The 18,934-nt window shown below is 33.8% G+C and overlaps 1 protein-coding gene across 3 annotated transcripts; it reads left to right on the top strand.

Annotated features, from left to right (window-relative positions):
- The first annotated feature begins 6,284 nt into the window (after window positions 1–6,284).
- LOC110631082 (transcription factor TCP4) lies at window positions 6,285–8,921 on the top strand. 3 transcript variants are annotated; one of them, XM_021778796.2, is made up of 3 exons: window positions 6,285–7,790; window positions 7,984–8,101; window positions 8,393–8,921. In XM_021778796.2, exons 1-3 carry the CDS (start codon window positions 7,079–7,081, stop codon window positions 8,433–8,435), a joined length of 873 nt encoding a protein of 290 aa, XP_021634488.1. In that variant the 5' UTR covers window positions 6,285–7,078; the 3' UTR covers window positions 8,436–8,921. The 3 variants fall into 3 exon arrangements, with proteins under 3 accessions (XP_021634488.1, XP_021634489.1, XP_021634487.1); XM_021778797.2 differs by having other exon boundaries at window positions 6,286–7,790; window positions 7,987–8,101; XM_021778795.2 differs by having other exon boundaries at window positions 6,288–8,101; window positions 8,393–8,427.
- Window positions 8,922–18,934: the final 10,013 nt, after the last annotated feature.

The raw sequence follows: 18,934 nt of genomic DNA, 5'->3' as shown, positions 1-18,934 counted from the left end.
TTCTGAATCTGGAGAATCAAATAATTAAGTTTGTTAAAAATAAACAAAATTAGTAATTTTTCGCTTTTCTTAACTTTATAGTTAACTAATTAAAATTAATTTCTAGCTGTCTACCACCTGTGAAAGTGAGAAGAAACTAACAAATTAATCCCATTAATCTCTGCCGGTATTCATATTTATGGCACCATATATCGTACACTACTTGGTATAAATATTCTATCATAAAAGAATTTAATTGAATTTTTAACAATTAGGTATGATTTCTTTTATTTTTTAATAAAAAATTTAATTGAAAAAAAATTGATTTCTTTGTTTTAAATATAAAAATTAATACATGTGAATGAATATGTTATAACTATATGTGTTTTATCTAAAAAACTTTAAGAAGACATAAATAACAAACATTTGCATAATTGACACAATAAACGTAGACTCATAAACCCAAATTCCCGATCTTTAAAAGCTTCAAGCTAGAAGCAAAATAGCTCTTCATATTCTAATTAACTAGATGAAGTTTCATATGCATACATTCAAACAACCTAATAATGTCATATATGTTAAAAGTATGATAGATTTCACTCCTATTATCCGATTGTACAAACTCTTTGATGTGAGTAGGTAGGGGTGTAATCGAATCAAACCGAATTGATCTTTATAAAACTCAAGCTCATTTATTAAAAAAGTTTGGAAGTTCAAATTCAACTCGAACTCTAATAATTGGCTGAACTTGGCCTGTGATTTACATATTAAAATCGAGCTTGATTCGACCTTGACTTGTGAAATGTAATAACAAGCCTAATTTGAGTTCGGTTTGATTAGTTCGATTAAGAAGCTCGTTAACAAAATTCGAGCTCGAAATTTCAATTTAACAAAGCTTAAATTTGAAAAATTCAATTAAAAAACTCATTAATAAAGATTGAGTTGAACTTGAAATTAAAAAACTCGACTCTGACTCAGGCTTGAATTAATAATAGCTAAAAATAATGCTAATTGAGTAAAATAATAAGTGATATAAAACTTAGTAAAATAATTTGTTTCTACATTAAATCTCAAACATATAAGTTTCTACAGATCATGCATTTCACAAATAAATTATGCATTTTCATATGAAACAATTGTTATATGATATGATAATATTGATAATTCTGTAATTAGCATTCTTCTAGACAAAGTTGTCTTTAGTCTATATGTACTCACTACTTAGCATCTGCAACTAATTAGCTTGGACCTGTTTAGTATCTACCTAGCATCTCAAACATATAATTCTATATATGCATTTGGGTTATGCTTTCGGAGCTTCTACTGAGAAGAAGACCCGTAGAAAAACTAGCACTAGATTATATGCAATCTATTGTAATATGGACATGTCTTCTGATTTACTATGACCCTCTCAAACCGATTTAGGTTTGCTATGTATGCAACCCGAACCCACATATCATTGGAGGGACAAAAACTATTTTTTTCACATTAAAAAAAAATGCTTACCATTGAACTGCTGAACTGCAGAGGAATGCGATGCGGAGGTGGGCGGTAAACGAGCAGTCGATATAGAGGTGTGGGCGTGCGGCGGTTCACGAGCACGAGGTGCAGTTGTGTGGCGACTCACAGTCGTGCGATGCAAAGGTGGGTTGCAAACGAGCGATCGATGTAGAGGTGTGGCGTGCAGCAACTCACGAGCACGAGGTGTAGTAGTGATGCAGCTCATAGTCGCGCTATCCAAAGGTGGGATGCAAATGAGCGATCAATGAAGAGGTGCAGCGTGCAATGGCTCATGAGCACAAGATGCAGTGGTGTAGCGGCGGTGGTGCTAGCGCGACGTGCTGCTGCTTAGGCGATCGACGAATCCTCTAGTTCAAATACGATGATGGGTACTGCACCGTGATTGTCTTGGGAGAAATGTGAATTGGGCAAATTCCGAATGCATTGCTAGGTTATTATTAGTAACGCACCAAAACTACGTAGTTTTAATAAAAATTATGTAATTTTAATGAAAAAAAGCAATTTTTTATGATTAGATAATTTAATTAATGGATTATAAAAATATTTTTTAATATAACTAGAGAATTTCATTTAAAATTACATTGTTTTAATTAAAATTATGAATTTTAATCGATAGATTTCATGTGAATAATTATATAAATATATTAATAATAATTAATTAGATATGTACAGTAGTATCTAATTTAAAAAGATTTTTATAATTATTTTTTATTAATTTTACGATTAATTTATCAAATAATGCTATTTAAATAATGATATTAAGGAGTATTTATTACAAGTTTATATTAGCTATTTGTGATTTCAAAAAATATAAATTTTAAGTATTTATAATAATTTATATTTTAATATTTCTTCTTATAAATATATATCATCTAAAATTAAACTATAATTATATAACTCTTTATAAATATAATACACATTATTTACCTAATTAATCATTATTAATATACTTTATAATTATTCTCATCTTTCATATTATGTGTTTAATTGTCAAAAATTAAAGTTTTTATTTAATTAAAGTTTTTACTTATTTATATTTTAATAGTTTAATATTTATTTTTAAGGATAATTTATAGTATAATTATGATATAAATATATATTTATAAAATATAATTATTTACAATTTAATTTTAATTTTATAATAAAAAATTTAAATTAATATTATGATTATATAATAAATAATTTTAATATATCAAATAATAAATTTATTCCTTATATAAAATAAAAAATATGAGATACTAAATATGAAATAATATATAATTTTCTTTGTGAGTTTACTTAATTAACTTGTTAATGAATCTATTCTTAAATTTACTTAATAAACCTATTCATGAGCTTACTTAACAAATTAGTTCACGAATTTATTTAATTAGTTTCCGCACTAGTCTATTCAAAGAGTCCGCATGAGTTTGCTCATAAATCTAAAAGCGTATCAGTCCGTGAATCTTAACACACCAAATACTATTGAGTTCAAATTATAATACATTTAGATGGCTGATTCTTAAAATTGAATTTAAATTTTTATCGAGTTAAATTTTAAATCGTTTATAAATAATTTGATTCGTTTAGACTATTAGAGTAAGAATTTGCATGGATAAAAATATTAATCACATATATAAAATACAAATTCTAATATCTAATTAAGCTATTTCCTTGGTAATTTGATAATGACTAGTGACACGGAGCAACTAGTCTTGGATTTTACGGCAGACTTGGATCAGGGCTAACTTTTGTATTTTAATTATTATTTTTGGATATTTTGGGTATTTTCATAATTTTGCATATTAGGGTTTTGTTTCTATTGTAAATAGCCTCCCTTGGCTATTAGGATTTTAGACTCCTATTAGGATTAGGATTATTTTTTGCATATTAGGATTTTATTTCTATTGTAAATAGCCCCCATTGGCTATTAGAATTTTAGACTCCTATTAGAATTAGGATTATTTTTGTATATTAGGATTTTATTTCTATTATAAATAGCCTCCCTTGGCTATTAGGAATACACTTTCCAATTTTTTAAGAAATTTCAATAAGACTTTTCGTCTTTTAGCCTATCTTTTCTCTTATTTCGTCTTAACCAAACGATATTGGTTACAACTCCTGACGGAGTCTAAATAGTCCTACATCAGATTGGTATCAGAGCGAAGTTCGACCATGGCAGATAACCAAGAGGCGCGACTTGCTGCGATTGAGGCATCTTTGGCAGAATTGAGGGAGATGATCGGACAATTGACCTTGCAGCAGGGAATCCACCAACCCGCCGCCACTGCACACCTCCAACCAGTCGCCAATCCTGTGGCCGCCAATCTTGTGGTCAACAATAAGGGAAAGGCAGCCACCTATGTAGTGAAGAAAATCTTATGCTCAACTAAACAGGAGGATGAGAAGCAAAGGAGGAAGATTTTCCAGGCCAAGTGTCGAGTAGGAGAGGCAATTTGCAGGCTAATTATCGATAGCTGTAGTTGTGAGAATTTGATAGCTAAGCAATTGGTAGAAAAATTACAGTTGCCTACACAGCCTCACCCCTCACCATACAAAGTCGGATGGATTAAGGAAGGTCCGACAATTGAGGTCAACAGAATCTGCAGCGTGCCTATCTCGATCGGTAAATCTTATACTGAACTTGTTAATTGTGATGTTGTGGATATGGATTGCTGTAGAATTTTGCTAGGTCGCCCTTGGCAGTTCGATGTTGATGCTTTGTATAAAGGGAAGGAGAACTCATACATGTTCACGTAGAATCAAAAGAAGATTACTATCTTGCCTTCCGGTTCTGCGAAACATTCTAAAGTGGAAGAGAAGAATGTTGTTGCTGTTTCTACGGGAGTGCAGAAGCTATCAAGCACAGTTGAAAAATCTCGAGACACAATGGCTTTATTGGTGAGAGAAAAAAGTACAATGGAGAATGCACCACCTTTACCACCACCCATCAAAGAGCTGTTGAAGGAGTTTCCTAAGATAGTGGAGGAATCATCCAAGTTTCCACCTCCGCGGGATATCCAATATCAGATTAATCTCATTCCTGGATCAAAATTATCGAATCTGCCTCATTACGAGATGAGTCTAAAGGAGAGTGAAATCCTCCAAGACCAGGTGGAATTTGCTCACAACAGTATTGCAGCAAGCAACTTGGTAAAGCAACACGTGGATGTTTTCAAACAGGTACAACAATGCCTTACAAAAGTCAATAACAAAGATAAAGTTACAGCTGATAAACATAGGCGTTTCAAGTCCTTCAATGTCGGTGACCAAGTTATGGTGTATTTACGCAAGGAGCGTGGTGGAGGACAGAAAAAACTTGACACTAAGAAGATTGGTCCATTCCAGATCATTCAGAAGATCAATGACAATGTCTATGTTCTTGACCTCCCACATGAGATGAAAATTTCCAAGACGTTTAATGTGGCAGATCTATTTCAGTATTACCCTGCTGATGACAACTCGAGGTCGAGTTCTTTACAAGTGGAAGGGAATGACACGGAGCAACTAGCCTTTGATTTTACGGCAGACTTGGACCAAGGCTAACTTTTGTATTTTAATTATTATTTTTGGATATTTTGGGTATTTTCATAATTTTGCACATTAGGGTTTTGTTTCTATTATAAATAGTCTCCATTGACTTTTAGAATTTTAGACTCCTATTAGGATTATGATTATTTTTGCATATTATGATTTTATTTCTATTGTAAATAGCCTCCCTTAGCTATTAGGATTTTAGACTCCTATTAGGATTAGGATTATTTTTTGCATATTAGAATTTTATTTCTATTGTAAATAGCCCCCTTGGCTATTAGGATTTTAGACTCCTATTAGAATTAGGATTATTTTTGCATATTAGGATTTTATTTCTATTATAAATAGCCTCTCTTGGCTATTAGGAACACACTTTCCAATTTTTTAAGAAATTTCAATAAGACTTTTCATTTTTTAGCCTATTTTTTCTCCTATTTCATCTTAACCAAACGATATTGATTACAACTCCTGATGGAGTCTAAATAGTCCTACACCAACTAGTATATATTTATATTTAAGAATTAGGAAGGGTGAGTTGAGTCATGATTGGGGGAGTACAAAATTGTGAAAAAAGAAGCTGAGAAAGTGTGTCTATGGAAAGGATGTTTGTCCTTTCTTTTTAGTGAAACCAAACTTATCTTAATAGTGAAACTCTAAAGTACATGTGAGAAAGAAATAAAAAAAAGCTGTTAGATATCATTATTAAAGCTTCAAGAGTGGGTTAGACAAATGCCCATTTGGGACCCCCTCTTCATCAACCATGACTCTAATCATAACTCATCACCTACACTTCTCATTAAGATCTGAGTATCATATTTCTTTCAAAAATTTATTATTTAAATCCTATTGTATAAAAACCACATCAATTAACTCTTTAATTTTAAAAAATATATTAAAATATTTTTAAAATTTTAAAAAATTATTAATTAATTATTCCATTAATTTTAACCATTAAAAATTTTACTATTTAATTTTTATAATATAAAAAAATCATTAATAATCATTTAATTTTATAAAAATATCTATTAATAATCTTTCTCTACAATATCATTTTAAACATTATTTATAATATTTAACTATTAAAATAGACTGGGTAGTAAAGTTTTTAAAATTTCATAATGTGTTGTTAAAATTAATAAATTTTTCTATAAAATATAATTTAAATAATAATTTTTTCTATTTCTTTTCATTTTCGACTCAGTTAGTTAGAGAGAGAAAAAAAAGGGTAGAGTTGAGCTTTAAGGAGAGGTAACTAGAGAGAGAGTTGGGTTACTGCTACATTTGATTCTTGTAGGGGCTGAGATAACAAGATATCTTTAATCTCCTCTGACCAAACTCTGCCACCCTTTGCAGAAGCATCAGCCAGCTCTCTCTATAAGACAACTGTGGATATTTCCTCCCCTAGTTACTGCTTCAAAAACCTTCCCTTTTACCTTTCTCTTTTCTGATTCTCAATCTCTTTAATCACTTTCACTGAGTTTTCCAAATTCTTTCTATGTTTTGGTATCTTACATATTTACTACAATTTTCTTCTTTTATCAGTGAGTATCAGCTCAACTTCCCCATTTGCTCTATCTATTTTTCTTGCAAGAAAGATTTCAGCCTTTGTAGAGAATCAGAAACCCCACCATTCTTATCCATTTTTGCTCTGTTATCTTACATAGAAATAGATAAGTTGGTCACTCTTTTTTTTTTTTTTTTTTTTTTTTTTACAAATAAAAACTTAATTTTTGTAAGTGGGTATTTCTTGCCTAGTATGGATTTGGATTTGGTGGTGTGATTGGAGACCTGGAATCTGGAGATGGCAATGTTAGGAGTTTTTGGGATCAGCAGTTTCAGACATATCAGCTTTAAGGTTTGTAGCGGCAGCAGATAAAAAACATCCTAGTCCACAAGAAACTCAAGAACAAAAGCTAGACACAAAATCTCTTCACCATCATCCTCAGCTTCTCCAAAACCAGCAACAACATGTGGAGGTTATATGTTCCAGTCAAGCAGCAGAAGTACTCCCCAGCAGACGAACTTTAGACCAGATCATAGAAAACACAAAATCTAGACAAAGAATATGAAAGGAGCTGGAGGAGAAATTGTCCAAGTTCAAGGAGGTCACATTGTTAGGTCCACTGGGCGTAAAGATCGACACAGCAAGGTCTCCACTGCCAAAGGTCCTAGGGACCGCAGGGTCCGCTTATCTGCACATACTGCAATACAATTCTATGATGTTCAAGACCGGCTAGGCTATGACCGACCAAGTAAAGCTGTTGATTGGCTCATTGAGAAGGCCAAGTCTGCAATTGACAAGCTTGCTGAGCTTCCACCATGGCACCCAACTGCTAATAATATTAATGGAACCATGGAGTCTGACCAGAATGCTGGGTCTAGTGAAATGGCAATTACAGAGCAATCAGAATCATCTGGGTATAGTTTTCAGCTCCACAGAAACTTGGCTGATAACCCAAGTAATGACTCATCCTTCATTACACCTTCTATAGATCCTGATACTATGAAATCTTTGTTCCCCACAAGCTCCACAACATCATCAATGAACTTTCAGGGCTATCCACTTGATATAATCACAAGAACCACAAATCAAACTGAAGATCTTGGTCTATCCCTTCATTCTTTCCAAGATCAAGGTCTAATTCATGGGCAATCACAGGCAGACACAAGCCATACAAATTCAAATGATCAGAACCTTTTTGCAGGCTCAGCTTCAATGGGGTATGAAGCTAATTTCCAAAGAATGGTGGCTTGGAGCAATAGCACAAATAGAACAGGTGGGATTTTTACATTCAGTTCACCACTAATGCCACAGCCACAATCAATGCTAGGTCAAGACTCAGCATTTTCTCAGAGGGAACCCCTTCAGTCCAGTTTTACGCAATCATTTCGCGCTTGGAATGATCTTACTATGGCATCCACAGATCATCATAGAACACAGGAAATTCATCAATCTTTTATTTTTGGCAGCAGGTTTGCAACAGAGGGATTGCCAGGTTTTAGCATTCCAGCAAGAATCCGTGGGGACGAAGAGCAAAGCCTTGTTTCAGATCGGCCATCCTCCTCCACTCCTTAGCTTACCTACAAGGTACTAAATACCCACTTATTTTTTCTCATTAGCTTCTCTTTTTTTGTCATTTTCTTTTTTGCTGTTTTGTTGGCAAATTTATGGCCCAAATATTCTATCAAAAAGCAAATTCAAAAATAAAGAGATGGATGAAGCTTTCTCCAACAGGAATTTATCATTTTGACTTGAACTTTATATCAGTAAAATGTGTACTGGATTAAATATATTTTCAAAGAAAGAGTTATTCTTTTCTTCTTCTTTGTTGTTTTTAGATTTCAAGAATAATTTCTAATTATTACCCTTATATTATAGAATCACAACCAGCCATGGTGGGTTGATGATCAATAGAAGATGAAAAATGGGATTTCTCCCTCAGCAAAACTGGGGATATAGCTCAGTTGGCAGAGCTCTGCTCTTGCAATTGTCGCTCCATCCTCGCAGGGGCAGAGAATCCGTCACTGTCAATTCTGTATCACCACATGTGAGAAGAAACTATATGGTTGGATTCAACAATTTTTTTCCCCTTATTTTTCTTTCACATGTTTGACGAATTCAGTACTCAATCTATATAGAGCTTATTAGTTGAGGGTATTGGATATGCTCTCTTGGCTCTGCTTTGAGATTTGTTTGAAATTGCTGCTAGAATTGGATTCTGATGTTAGAACTCTTTCTTTGTCATTGTTGAGTGCTTAGCATTTCACATAGCTGAGAAAAAACACCACAGTATGTGAGGCACAAAGATGATCATTACAACCTTGATTTTCTGTAAAGGGTATGGATTTTTTAATCCATTTTTGTGTTTGCAAGTACAATGAAATGCTAGAATACCTAAAATGAACTTCTTCCAACTTCTTATATTCATTTTCATTTGTCTGAGGTGGAGATTATCTTCATATTTTCACTTTTGTTTGGCATGGAAAAAAAATTGAAATGAATCTTTGTAAAATTATAAAAAATTCAATTTTCTTTTTAAATGAATTTCTTTTAACTTAGATTGAATTTTTTTCCAAACAAGAGAATTGTTAAAAAAAAAATCAATTAAATTGAATTCTCATGAAATTTTTTATTCCAAAAGGGAGGGTTAAAGATTCTTTTGTGATGTTTCTTTGTTCAGTCACCTATGTGATTTGTTTCTTTTCTTCTTTGTCTAATGTTTCTGCAAATAACTTGCACACGGAAACTTCTCAAAGGCCAGACATGATTGAATTTGGATCTTCTTTCATCAGTCACTCTGCTCCAATTCTGTAATTCTCCACTTCATACATGCACAAAAGTTCAATGGAAAATAGGAATTGCACATCTCAAGTCAATGGAAGAAACTGAATGATAAGAACTAATAGTGGTTGAGTGCTGATGTTGTGGGAAGCCTGTGAGCTGTGACCAATATGAGAATGGTTTTGTTCTGTCGAATATTTTGTTTGAACGTGCAAATAAATGCTAACCAATTGCTACATGAAATAATTTATGGGCATTGCAAATTCAAATCCAATTGGGAAATGTTCACAATTTCCAATTCAGCTGAAACAAGCTTAAGCAACCTAAGCCAGCATGCCAATCTGCAAGCTCCCTTCATTACATAAGCCTGGAACAGAAAGCGTCTTTTATGTTGTGTAAGGAGCAATAAAGAAGCAACTAAGTCCAGAATTGATAGGCTGATGATATTTACAAATGCATGGAATTATGTAATTATTATTTAAATTTGTGAAAGATAATTGTAAACTTAAAATAAAATAAAAAAATAAAATTACAAGAGGTACTTTAATTTCATTTGGATCTAATTCAATTATTATTTATCCCTCTGATAATTCTCTAATTAATTTCACAGGAACTTGATTATTTTGTTGAAACTTTTATAGGTTAAATTTTTATTTTTAATTTAATTAATATTATTGTGATATTCAATTTCTATCAGTCTTAAAATATTCTGTTCTGGTATTAATTTTGAACTCTTAATCATGGTCATAGAGAAAATTTAAAGTATTAGAATTTTTGACAAGAAAATGAAATGGAGGCCGTGAAAAAGAGCAAAATATGGGGTAGCCTATGAAAATAGAAGTCTACGGGTAACCCTTCAAAATATGGAATTAAGATAAAAATACTTGGCTGCCCTATATTTTTGTTTATTGTTTTAAGAACCTCTTTAAATTTTTTTGAATTTCTTTTCCGGCACTGTGTTTTTGTCTGTTTTTTCAACAACCTCTCCAAATTTCTTCGAATTTCTCTTCAGAGTACCTCTATTATTTTTAATTTATTTTTCTCTATAAAAATACTAAAATTAAATGAAAATATAAAATAATAGACTAAAATTAAAAATTTTAAAATTAAATATAAAAATTTATTAAAAGCAAAAATTAATTAAATTAAAAAAATATAACATAAAAAATATATAAATAATTGTGTAAATTTTCACCCGTTAGAAAAACATATATACTAGGGGTAAGCAGTATTCGGTTCAAACCGAAAAAATCGATCGAACCGAATCGATTTAAAAATTTAATTCGATTTTTTATACATTTCGGTTCGGTTCGGTTTTTAATTTCAGAAATTTCGGTTATTTCGATTCGGTTCGGTTTTGATCAGAAAAAAATCGAAAAAACCAAACCGAACCGATTAGTGATAATAATATATTTTTTCAATACTATAGAGAAATTAAATTATATTAAGATTAAAATATTTTAATTAAATTTTAAAATATTAAAAATAAAGTGTAAAAAATAAAAAAATTATTAAAAATCGAAACCGATCAAATCGAACTGAATCGAACCGAATCAGACCGGTTCAGTTCGGTTTCTGATCAAAATCGGTTCGGTTCGATTTTTATAAACACTAAAATTTCGGTTTTCAATTTATTCGGTTCGGTTCGATTTTGAACCGAACCGACCGAATGCTCACCCCTACTCATAATAGAAGTTTAATTCTAAAGATTCTTTTTTTTTATGAAGAGTTGACGATAAATTATTCTGGATCAGAAAAGATAATAAGTGTTATTCAGATCATAAATGCTTATTATTCGCAGTGTCCTCTTTCTTCAATTGATAGACATGATGCTTTAGATGTAGTATGGAAGAAGTTATGGTTCACGAGGGTACATTCCTAGATTAAAAATCATATATGGTGAGCATGCAATAATGTCTTACCTACCAGGCTTGCTTAAAATCACAAGGTGTCGAGATTGATAAAAGGTGTTTTATGTGTTAATTGCAAGATGAGTCAATATTAAAAATGAGTAATATTCGATTTAAATTAAAAATATCAATTGAATTAAAATATTTTTAATTTTTAATTTTATTTTTACGAAAATTTGGTTGGTGTGATTCGATTTTAATTTTATATTTTTCAATTTATTTAATTTAATTTAAAAGAAATAGAAAAATTAAAACAACCGAATAAAAATATTATAAGGTGTAAATTTAATAATCACTTATTTTCCTCGGTGGTAAAAGGCACTTATACACGTGTTGTAATTGCGTTCGAAACCTGGCTTATAAACATCTTCTAACTAAGTTTATGAATTTTTCAATTTTCAATTGGATTGGATTAATTAACTGAATAAGTGAATAAAAATCTAATATATATAACTCAGTAGCCTCCATCTACTTAATTTCACGATCTCTCCTTTCTCCTGTTTCTCGTTCTCTTCCTCTTCCTCTTCAATTCACGATCTCTGCCTCAATCTCGGGCTTCTCTCCTCCTTTTCCTTCTTCTTCTTCACACAAATATTTTTTGCAATTTTTAATCAAAATGAAATCTGAACAGTTTCTGTTGCCGACGCTCTACCCTTGACGCCGCTGCTCGAGCCACCACAGTTGCTCTCGCCACTGCTGCTGCTCGCGCTGCCACTGATCTCGCCACCGCCGCTGCTGGCGTTGCCACTGGTCTCGCGATATTTTCCCATTTTCTGTTGCTCTCACCATGCTCCTCTCCTGCGCATCTAGATCTGCTTATTCCCACTTTCATCTCTTCTATTCTCAAATTCTTGTGTGATGGGCTTGTCTTGAAATTATTTACCCATGGATTTATGTTTATTTCTTGTATTTTGTTTGATTCAAGGAAACAATGAAATGTAAGTTGATAAATCTCAAAATTTTCTAATGAGCGTTGAGTTTTTATGATGTTATTGTTTAATGGAAATATAAGTTTGAGAAAGTTGCTTTTAAATTGTGCTTGTGGTTTGGATTTCATCTGCATTGTTTAGCCATAGAATGCGAAGGATCTGGATTTGTGAAATTTTTTGGACATTTGTAAATAATTGACTGGCACTGACTTGAACAGATATGGTTTGATTCTATTAGGATTTCCTCCTCATTGGTTCAGTTTCAGTTTGCACTTTTTATTATACCCGTTTTTTGGTTTTTCAATTTTGGTTTTAATTTCAATTTGATTCAGAATTGAACCAATTAACCGATGGAATGCACACCCTTTTATAAAAGACCCAAAACAATAAGGAGTTAGCATATTTGTCATTTTTCAAGTCCTTTTATTTTTTAAAGTATTTTTTTTATCACATATTCTATTAATTTGCTAATAGATCATGATTTTGAATTATCATGAGAAAGACTGTGTTTGAATTAAATTAGTTAATGAAACTTTTATTTTTAATATTTATTTAAATTTATAATTGACAGTTTAAGTACATATAAAATTTAAATGAGAATTAATAAATACATAAATGGAATTGAATTAATTTTTTCGATTTTAATTTAATTCAATTTTATATATATTTCAATTCCGTTTAATTTTTAATTTTAAATAAATTTCAAATTTAATTTTTTTTATTTGATGCGAATTGCAATCGGTATCGCTGAATGCTCATCTCTGCTCAATATTTCATGCAATGGTTCGGTGCTCAGTAGCCAAATGGTGTTGGGATTCTTCATTGTTCAAATGGTGTTGGGATTCTTCGTGGTTGGGATTTGTGTTAGGGTCTACTGCTTCTTTTCCAAAGTGGCTCTCCTTACGCTTCACTCGTTTTAGCGCAGAGAATTGTAGTCTCTTGCTTACAATATGTTGGAGCTTGTGGTACCACCGTAATGAGAAGGTAAGGATTCTATTTTTTCCTCGCCTCAGCTTGTCGTTCATTTTGTTGTAAAGAGTCTTAAGGATTGGGTGCTTGCTCAAACAGCTTCAGCCAATTCAAGAACTATAGGTCCTCCTATCGTGGATGATCAGTCCGAATTTAAACATTTTATTATGATATTATTAATGTTAATTTATATTTTTTATAATCTTATTTTGCAGAAAATGGCGTAAAGAGATAATTTAGAGAAAATGCTCTTAAAACTGCTTAAAATAGGATAAAGGAGAACAAACATACTTGCACAAGGCAAGTTGCAGCTGAAGAGGAGATAAATAAGAAAAGTACATTCAGCAAAATAATTTAAAATTCAAATTTTAAATATTCAAGAAGCCTCTTCCTTATTGAGGAAGCAAAATCTCAAGAAAATGCAGTTACCTCCCAAGAATTCAAAATTCAAAATTTAAAAGGAGAATATTCAAAATTCAAAATTCAAATTCAGCATTCAAAATTTAAATTTCAAAAGAAGGATCTACCTCATCAAGGAGATCTAGGACAACACATTCAGCCTATAATACCGCACATAAGGAGTCGCCCCATCTCTTCTCTCCCTTCTTCTCCCATTCAGCCACACAAGCCTCACGCCTCTCCAAGGCCGCCGGCCACCTCTTCCTCTTCTCTTTCTTTTACTTTTTTTATTTTGTTTTAGCTATGAGTGGCTGAAACCTTTTTCTAGTTGAAGATTATGTGGAATTTTAGTTGTTTTATGGATTAGAAGATCTGAACATACATTATTTATCTTTTATTTTTTAATATTTATGCAATTTCATGCTTAATTACATTGTTGCTTTGTAGTTTAGATCAATAAGGCCAATTGATTCTTGATTGCAAGGTAATAATTTGTTAATTTGGATAGTTTTAAGTCCGTAATTGTTTGGATTATTCAAATATAAGTAACTTTTGGTGTAAAAACTAAGGAAATTGCATGATCTAGTAATATCACCATGCGTTTGGGTAGCTAGAATTAGGTCTCTCTATTTCTTAATGCAATTGATAGTTGTTAGATACCAAAGGTCTAAGGACGTTCCTTGGCAACTTGTTGATTAGTGATTAATTAGAGGGCGTTCTCTAATTAATTTATGTTTGAGGAGAGATATGGTGGTGAGAAGCATCTTCTATCTTCATAACTAATTTATTGAATCAAACAAAGGAATCTAAGCATCAATGATCAATCCCAACAACTGAAGTGGATCCAATTCTTCAACTAGAGCTTTTCTCATTATCGAATTTATTTACTTTAATTATTTGCTTTACTTTATTATTTTCAGTATTAGTTTAATTCAATCAATTTCTTGGTCTTGATAAGAAAAATAGATAAATATCAATTTTCTGTAAATTCGATTATTTTGCCACTATCTACAGTTGTAAAATTGTTGATAACCCAAAAATATTATTTTTGATCGGTTTTGACAACCGCAGAGTCAGTGGATCATTAGCATTATCCATTGTGTGTGGGTGCTTGAACGTTAACGTGGACATTGCAACAAATGTATATGGCATGAGAACAGGAGTTGGTTTAGTAGCTAGAGATCATATGAGTCAATTTATTGCTGCTAAATCATTTCCTATTATTGGTTCTTTCAGTCTTAAGTTCTTAGAAGCGATGGGTATTAGGGAGGTGTTGTCTTGGATTAAGGGTTATAGTTGGACAAATGTACAGATTGAGTCTAATATAGCGGGTGCGCTTGCTGCTTTCCATTTGTGCTAATTGTAAATCTCTACCATCAGAATTATCTAATATTTCAGTTCACTTTAATAGACGATTTACGAATAGTGTTGCTCATATATTAGCAAGGGCATCAGGTTCTTTGTCAAGTCCAGGAAGTTAAATTGATGTTGCCCCTCCTTTCATCTTGGATGCCCTTTCTTCTAATTTGCAGTAGAGTTTCTACTTCTATTTATGTTTGCTACAAAAATAAAAGAAAAGTAAAACCGTCAAAGAGAGAGAGAAAGCGAAAAGGAAAGGGCAAGGGAGCTAGGACTCGTTTGTCGATTTTGGTTCCGGTGGAGGGGCTTGCTCCACCTCAGCAACTCCTCTGGCCGATGATTTGCGTAATTTTTGTATTCTCCAAATCTCTGGTGTTTTTCTTGTGAGGTTTTTATTTGGGAGGATATGTGTTTTCAGTTTTGTGTTGGCTTTGACCTTGTTAATTGCTATTGGAGGTTGTCGATAAGCAACTATTTTAGCGTTAGGGCATTGATGTCTCAAAATGATCCCTCCATGATTATTGCAAACTGCAAGCATCATCATGCTACTTCTTCCTCTAATAGTGGTTGTTGATGAAGCTGTGAAGTCCTGCTTGGAGGGTGTGCTTCTTGTTGTTGAGTCGGTGCTGGTTGGGTATTTTTCTGGACATGCAAGCTGATGGTTGGTGCTTGCACTCATCAATTCTGCATTGGTAGCACTTGTCGATGTTGGTCCACAGTTGGTAGCAATGGATTGGGAAATTTTCAGTGTTGTTTTTATAGGCCTTCTGTTAGATGGTCCCAATCAGAGTAAGAATGTAAGAAGAATAATTTTCTGCTTATGGTGAGAAAAGAAAACCAGTAATGAATTTGAGAATTTGCTCCCCTTTATTAATGAATAGCAGTAATATATATACTGCAGAAAAATAACTTCCCTACAAATAAGGATGAAAGCAAAACAAACAAGTAGTGCTAAATTAACAAAATCAAATAACAGAATCAAAGTAGAATCAAATAACAGCTATTTTAGGCAAGTCAAGCAAGCCGCAGCAGTAACTCAGTCAAGATATTTGAAATTGATCTTCGGCAACCGACTGGATCTTCTTGGTCTATCATTACCTCCCCCTCGGACAGCAACCTTTTCCTCAAGGTTAATGGTAGGAAAACGTACTGTGAAGGACTGAGAATCTTCCCATGTAGCATCTTCCTCTTGAAGCTTTTTCCATTTGATCAGAAGTTATTCAACAATTTTGGATCCTTTTTTAACCCAACGGGTATCAAGAATAGATTCAGGTTCCAAGAGCAATTCGCCATCATCAGTCACAGGTGGCAGTTCATTGCTGGAAAGAGCAGCTTCTCCAATCTTCTTTTTTAAGAGAGATACGTGAAAAACTGGATGAATGCGAGAACCAAGGGGAAGCTGAAGCTTGTAAGCGACTGGTCCTATCTTCTCTTCAATCTGATATGGCCTATAAAATTTGCAAGCAAGCTTCGGATAAGTTCGAACAGACACAGAATGTTGGCGATAGGGATGAAGGTTCAAAAATACCCAATCACCAACTTCATACTGTACATCTCGTCTTTTTGAATCAGCATATTGTTTCATTCGATTTGTAGCAGCCGCAAGGTTGGATTTAAGTTGACTCAACAAGGCATCTCTAGAAAGGAGATTTTGATCAACTTCATGAACTGAACTGCTTCCTTCATGATAGAGGGGAATTGTTGGGGGCAATCTTCCATACAAGGCTTGGAAGGGAGTCATTCCCGTTGATATGTGGAAAGTTGTGTTGTACCAGAATTCTGCCCAAGGCAACAGAGAGAACTATTTGCGGGGCTATTGGTACACAAAACTCCGGAGGTACTGTTCAATGCAACGGTTGACTACCTCAGATTGACCATCGGTCTGAGGGTGGTAAGCCGAACTCATTTTAAGCTGGGTTCCTGACATCTTAAAAAATTCACGCCAAAAGTGACTTACAAAGATGGGATCACGGTCACTAATGATTGTTTGTGGCATGCCATGCAATTTCACAATTCCATCAATAAATTTTTCAGCTACCACCTTGGCCGAATATGGATGTGAAAGTGCTATAAAATGAGCAGATTTGCTCAATCTATCAACCACAACAAGGATAGAATTCTTACCATTCGAGGTGGGCAGTCCATCGATGAAATCCATTGTGATATCATCCCAAATTTGGTAAGGAATCGGAAGTGGTTGTAGTAACCCAGCAAGTGACAAAGTTTCCATCTTAACTCGTTGACAAACTTCACAAGCCGCCACATAATTCTTGATAGTTGTATACATTGAGGGCCAATAAAATTGCTGAGCAATCCGCTTGTAGGTCCTTAGAATTTCGGAATGTCCCCCAAGACGAGAATCATGAAACTCATGTAGAAGTTGTGGAATAAGTGGGGAGTTTGGAGGCACAACAATGCGATTCTTATAACTCACCAGCCCATTTTGCCACCGATACGGATTGCCTGGAGTTGTTGTAGCTTCTTTGCCAATTTTAATCATGTAAGGATGAGTTTCAGCTTCTTTTTTTATTGTATCCCATAATGGAGACTGAGATACGAACAAAGCGTCCAAACTAGGACTGCCCGAAACCCGTGATAATGCATCTGCTGCATTATTCTCCTTCCCTGGTTTGTAGAGGATCTCGTAGTCATAACCAAGAAGCTTGGAAATCTATTTCTGTTGTTCAGGTGTCACCACCCGTTGTTCCAGCAAATGTTTGAGACTGCGTTGATCTGTGTGGATGATGAATTTCCGACAGAGCAAATATGGTCTCCAAGCCTGGATGGCATGTATGATAGCTAACATCTCTTTAGCATAAATAGACCAAGAGCGTTTGCTATTGCCCAAAGCCCTGCTCATAAAAGCAATCGGTCTGCCTTGCTGGGATAACACCGCACCAATGCCGTCGCCTGAAGCGTCTGATTCAATAATAAATATTTCATCAAAATTTGGCATGGCAAGAATAGGTGTGGCTGTCATTGCAGATTTGAGCTGCTGGAAAGCTGAATCTGCTGCATCAGTCCACTGGAATTGCCCTTTTTTCAAAAGATTGGTGAGTGGCTGTGCTATAAGGCCATAATTGCGGACAAACTTCCGATAGTAACCTGTAAGACCTAAAAATCCAGGTAACTCAGAAACATTAGTGGGTTTAGGCCAATTTACCATAGCTGAAATTTTATTTTGATCCACCTTCACCCCTTGAGGAGTGACAATATGTCCCAGATACTCTATCTCCTGTAACACAAAAGCACATTTAGAGAGTTTGACTGTAAATTGGTGTTGTCTCAGGGTTTGAAGCACTGTATGGACATGTTCAAGGTGAGTGGTCCAATCTGGGCTGTAGATGAGAATATCATCAAAAAAGACCAAAACAAATTTGCGGAGGTAGGGACGAAAGATAGAGTTCATAATTGCTTGAAAGGTTGATGGTGCATTACATAAGCCAAAGGGCATGACAAGATATTCGTAATGACCGTTATGAGTACGGAAAGCAGTTTTAGGAATATCTGCAGAATGAACTCGTACCTGGTGAAATCCCGCTCGAAGGTCTAGTTTGGTAAAATATTTTGCTTCTTGGAGTTCATCGAGCATATCATCGACAGTGGGGATTGGAAATCTGTCTTTGATGGTAACAGAGTTGAGTGCTCGGTAATCAGTGCAAAACCGCCAAGACCCATCTTTCTTTTTCACTAACAGAACAGAAGAAGAGAACGGGCTTGTACTTGACCTTATCAATCCGGAGTTCAACATGTCTTGTACCTGTTTCTCAATCTCAGCTTTCTGGAAATAGTCGTATCGGTAGGGCCTGATATTGACAGGTTTAGTGCCTTCTTTCAAGTTGATGTGGTGCTCTATTTCTCTTGGTGGTGGTAACTGAGTTGGTTCCTTGAACAGGTCCTGATACTGGTCCAGTATTGATTGTAAGTCAGGGTGAATGAATTCTGAACCCTTACTGGAATCAATACAAATAGCAAATATTGAACTGCCATGTCGTGCTTCTTTAGAGATGGCTTGTAGAGATGTTGATTGAATAATTGGTATCCGTAGGCCCTGCAATTTGTGAGTGTTGTTG

Source organism: Manihot esculenta, chromosome 12 (genome assembly GCF_001659605.2).
Source record: "Manihot esculenta cultivar AM560-2 chromosome 12, M.esculenta_v8, whole genome shotgun sequence".
NCBI lineage: Eukaryota > Viridiplantae > Streptophyta > Magnoliopsida > Malpighiales > Euphorbiaceae > Manihot > Manihot esculenta.
The sequence above is the reverse complement of the archived record's forward strand: the minus strand, read 5'-3'. Positions and strand labels throughout refer to the sequence as shown.

Bases quoted from the DNA above. Each gene is read 5' to 3' on its own strand.
- LOC110631082 (XM_021778795.2), top strand. From the start codon at position 7,079: ATGAAAGGAGCTGGAGGAGAAATTGTCCAAGTTCAAGGAGGTCACATT.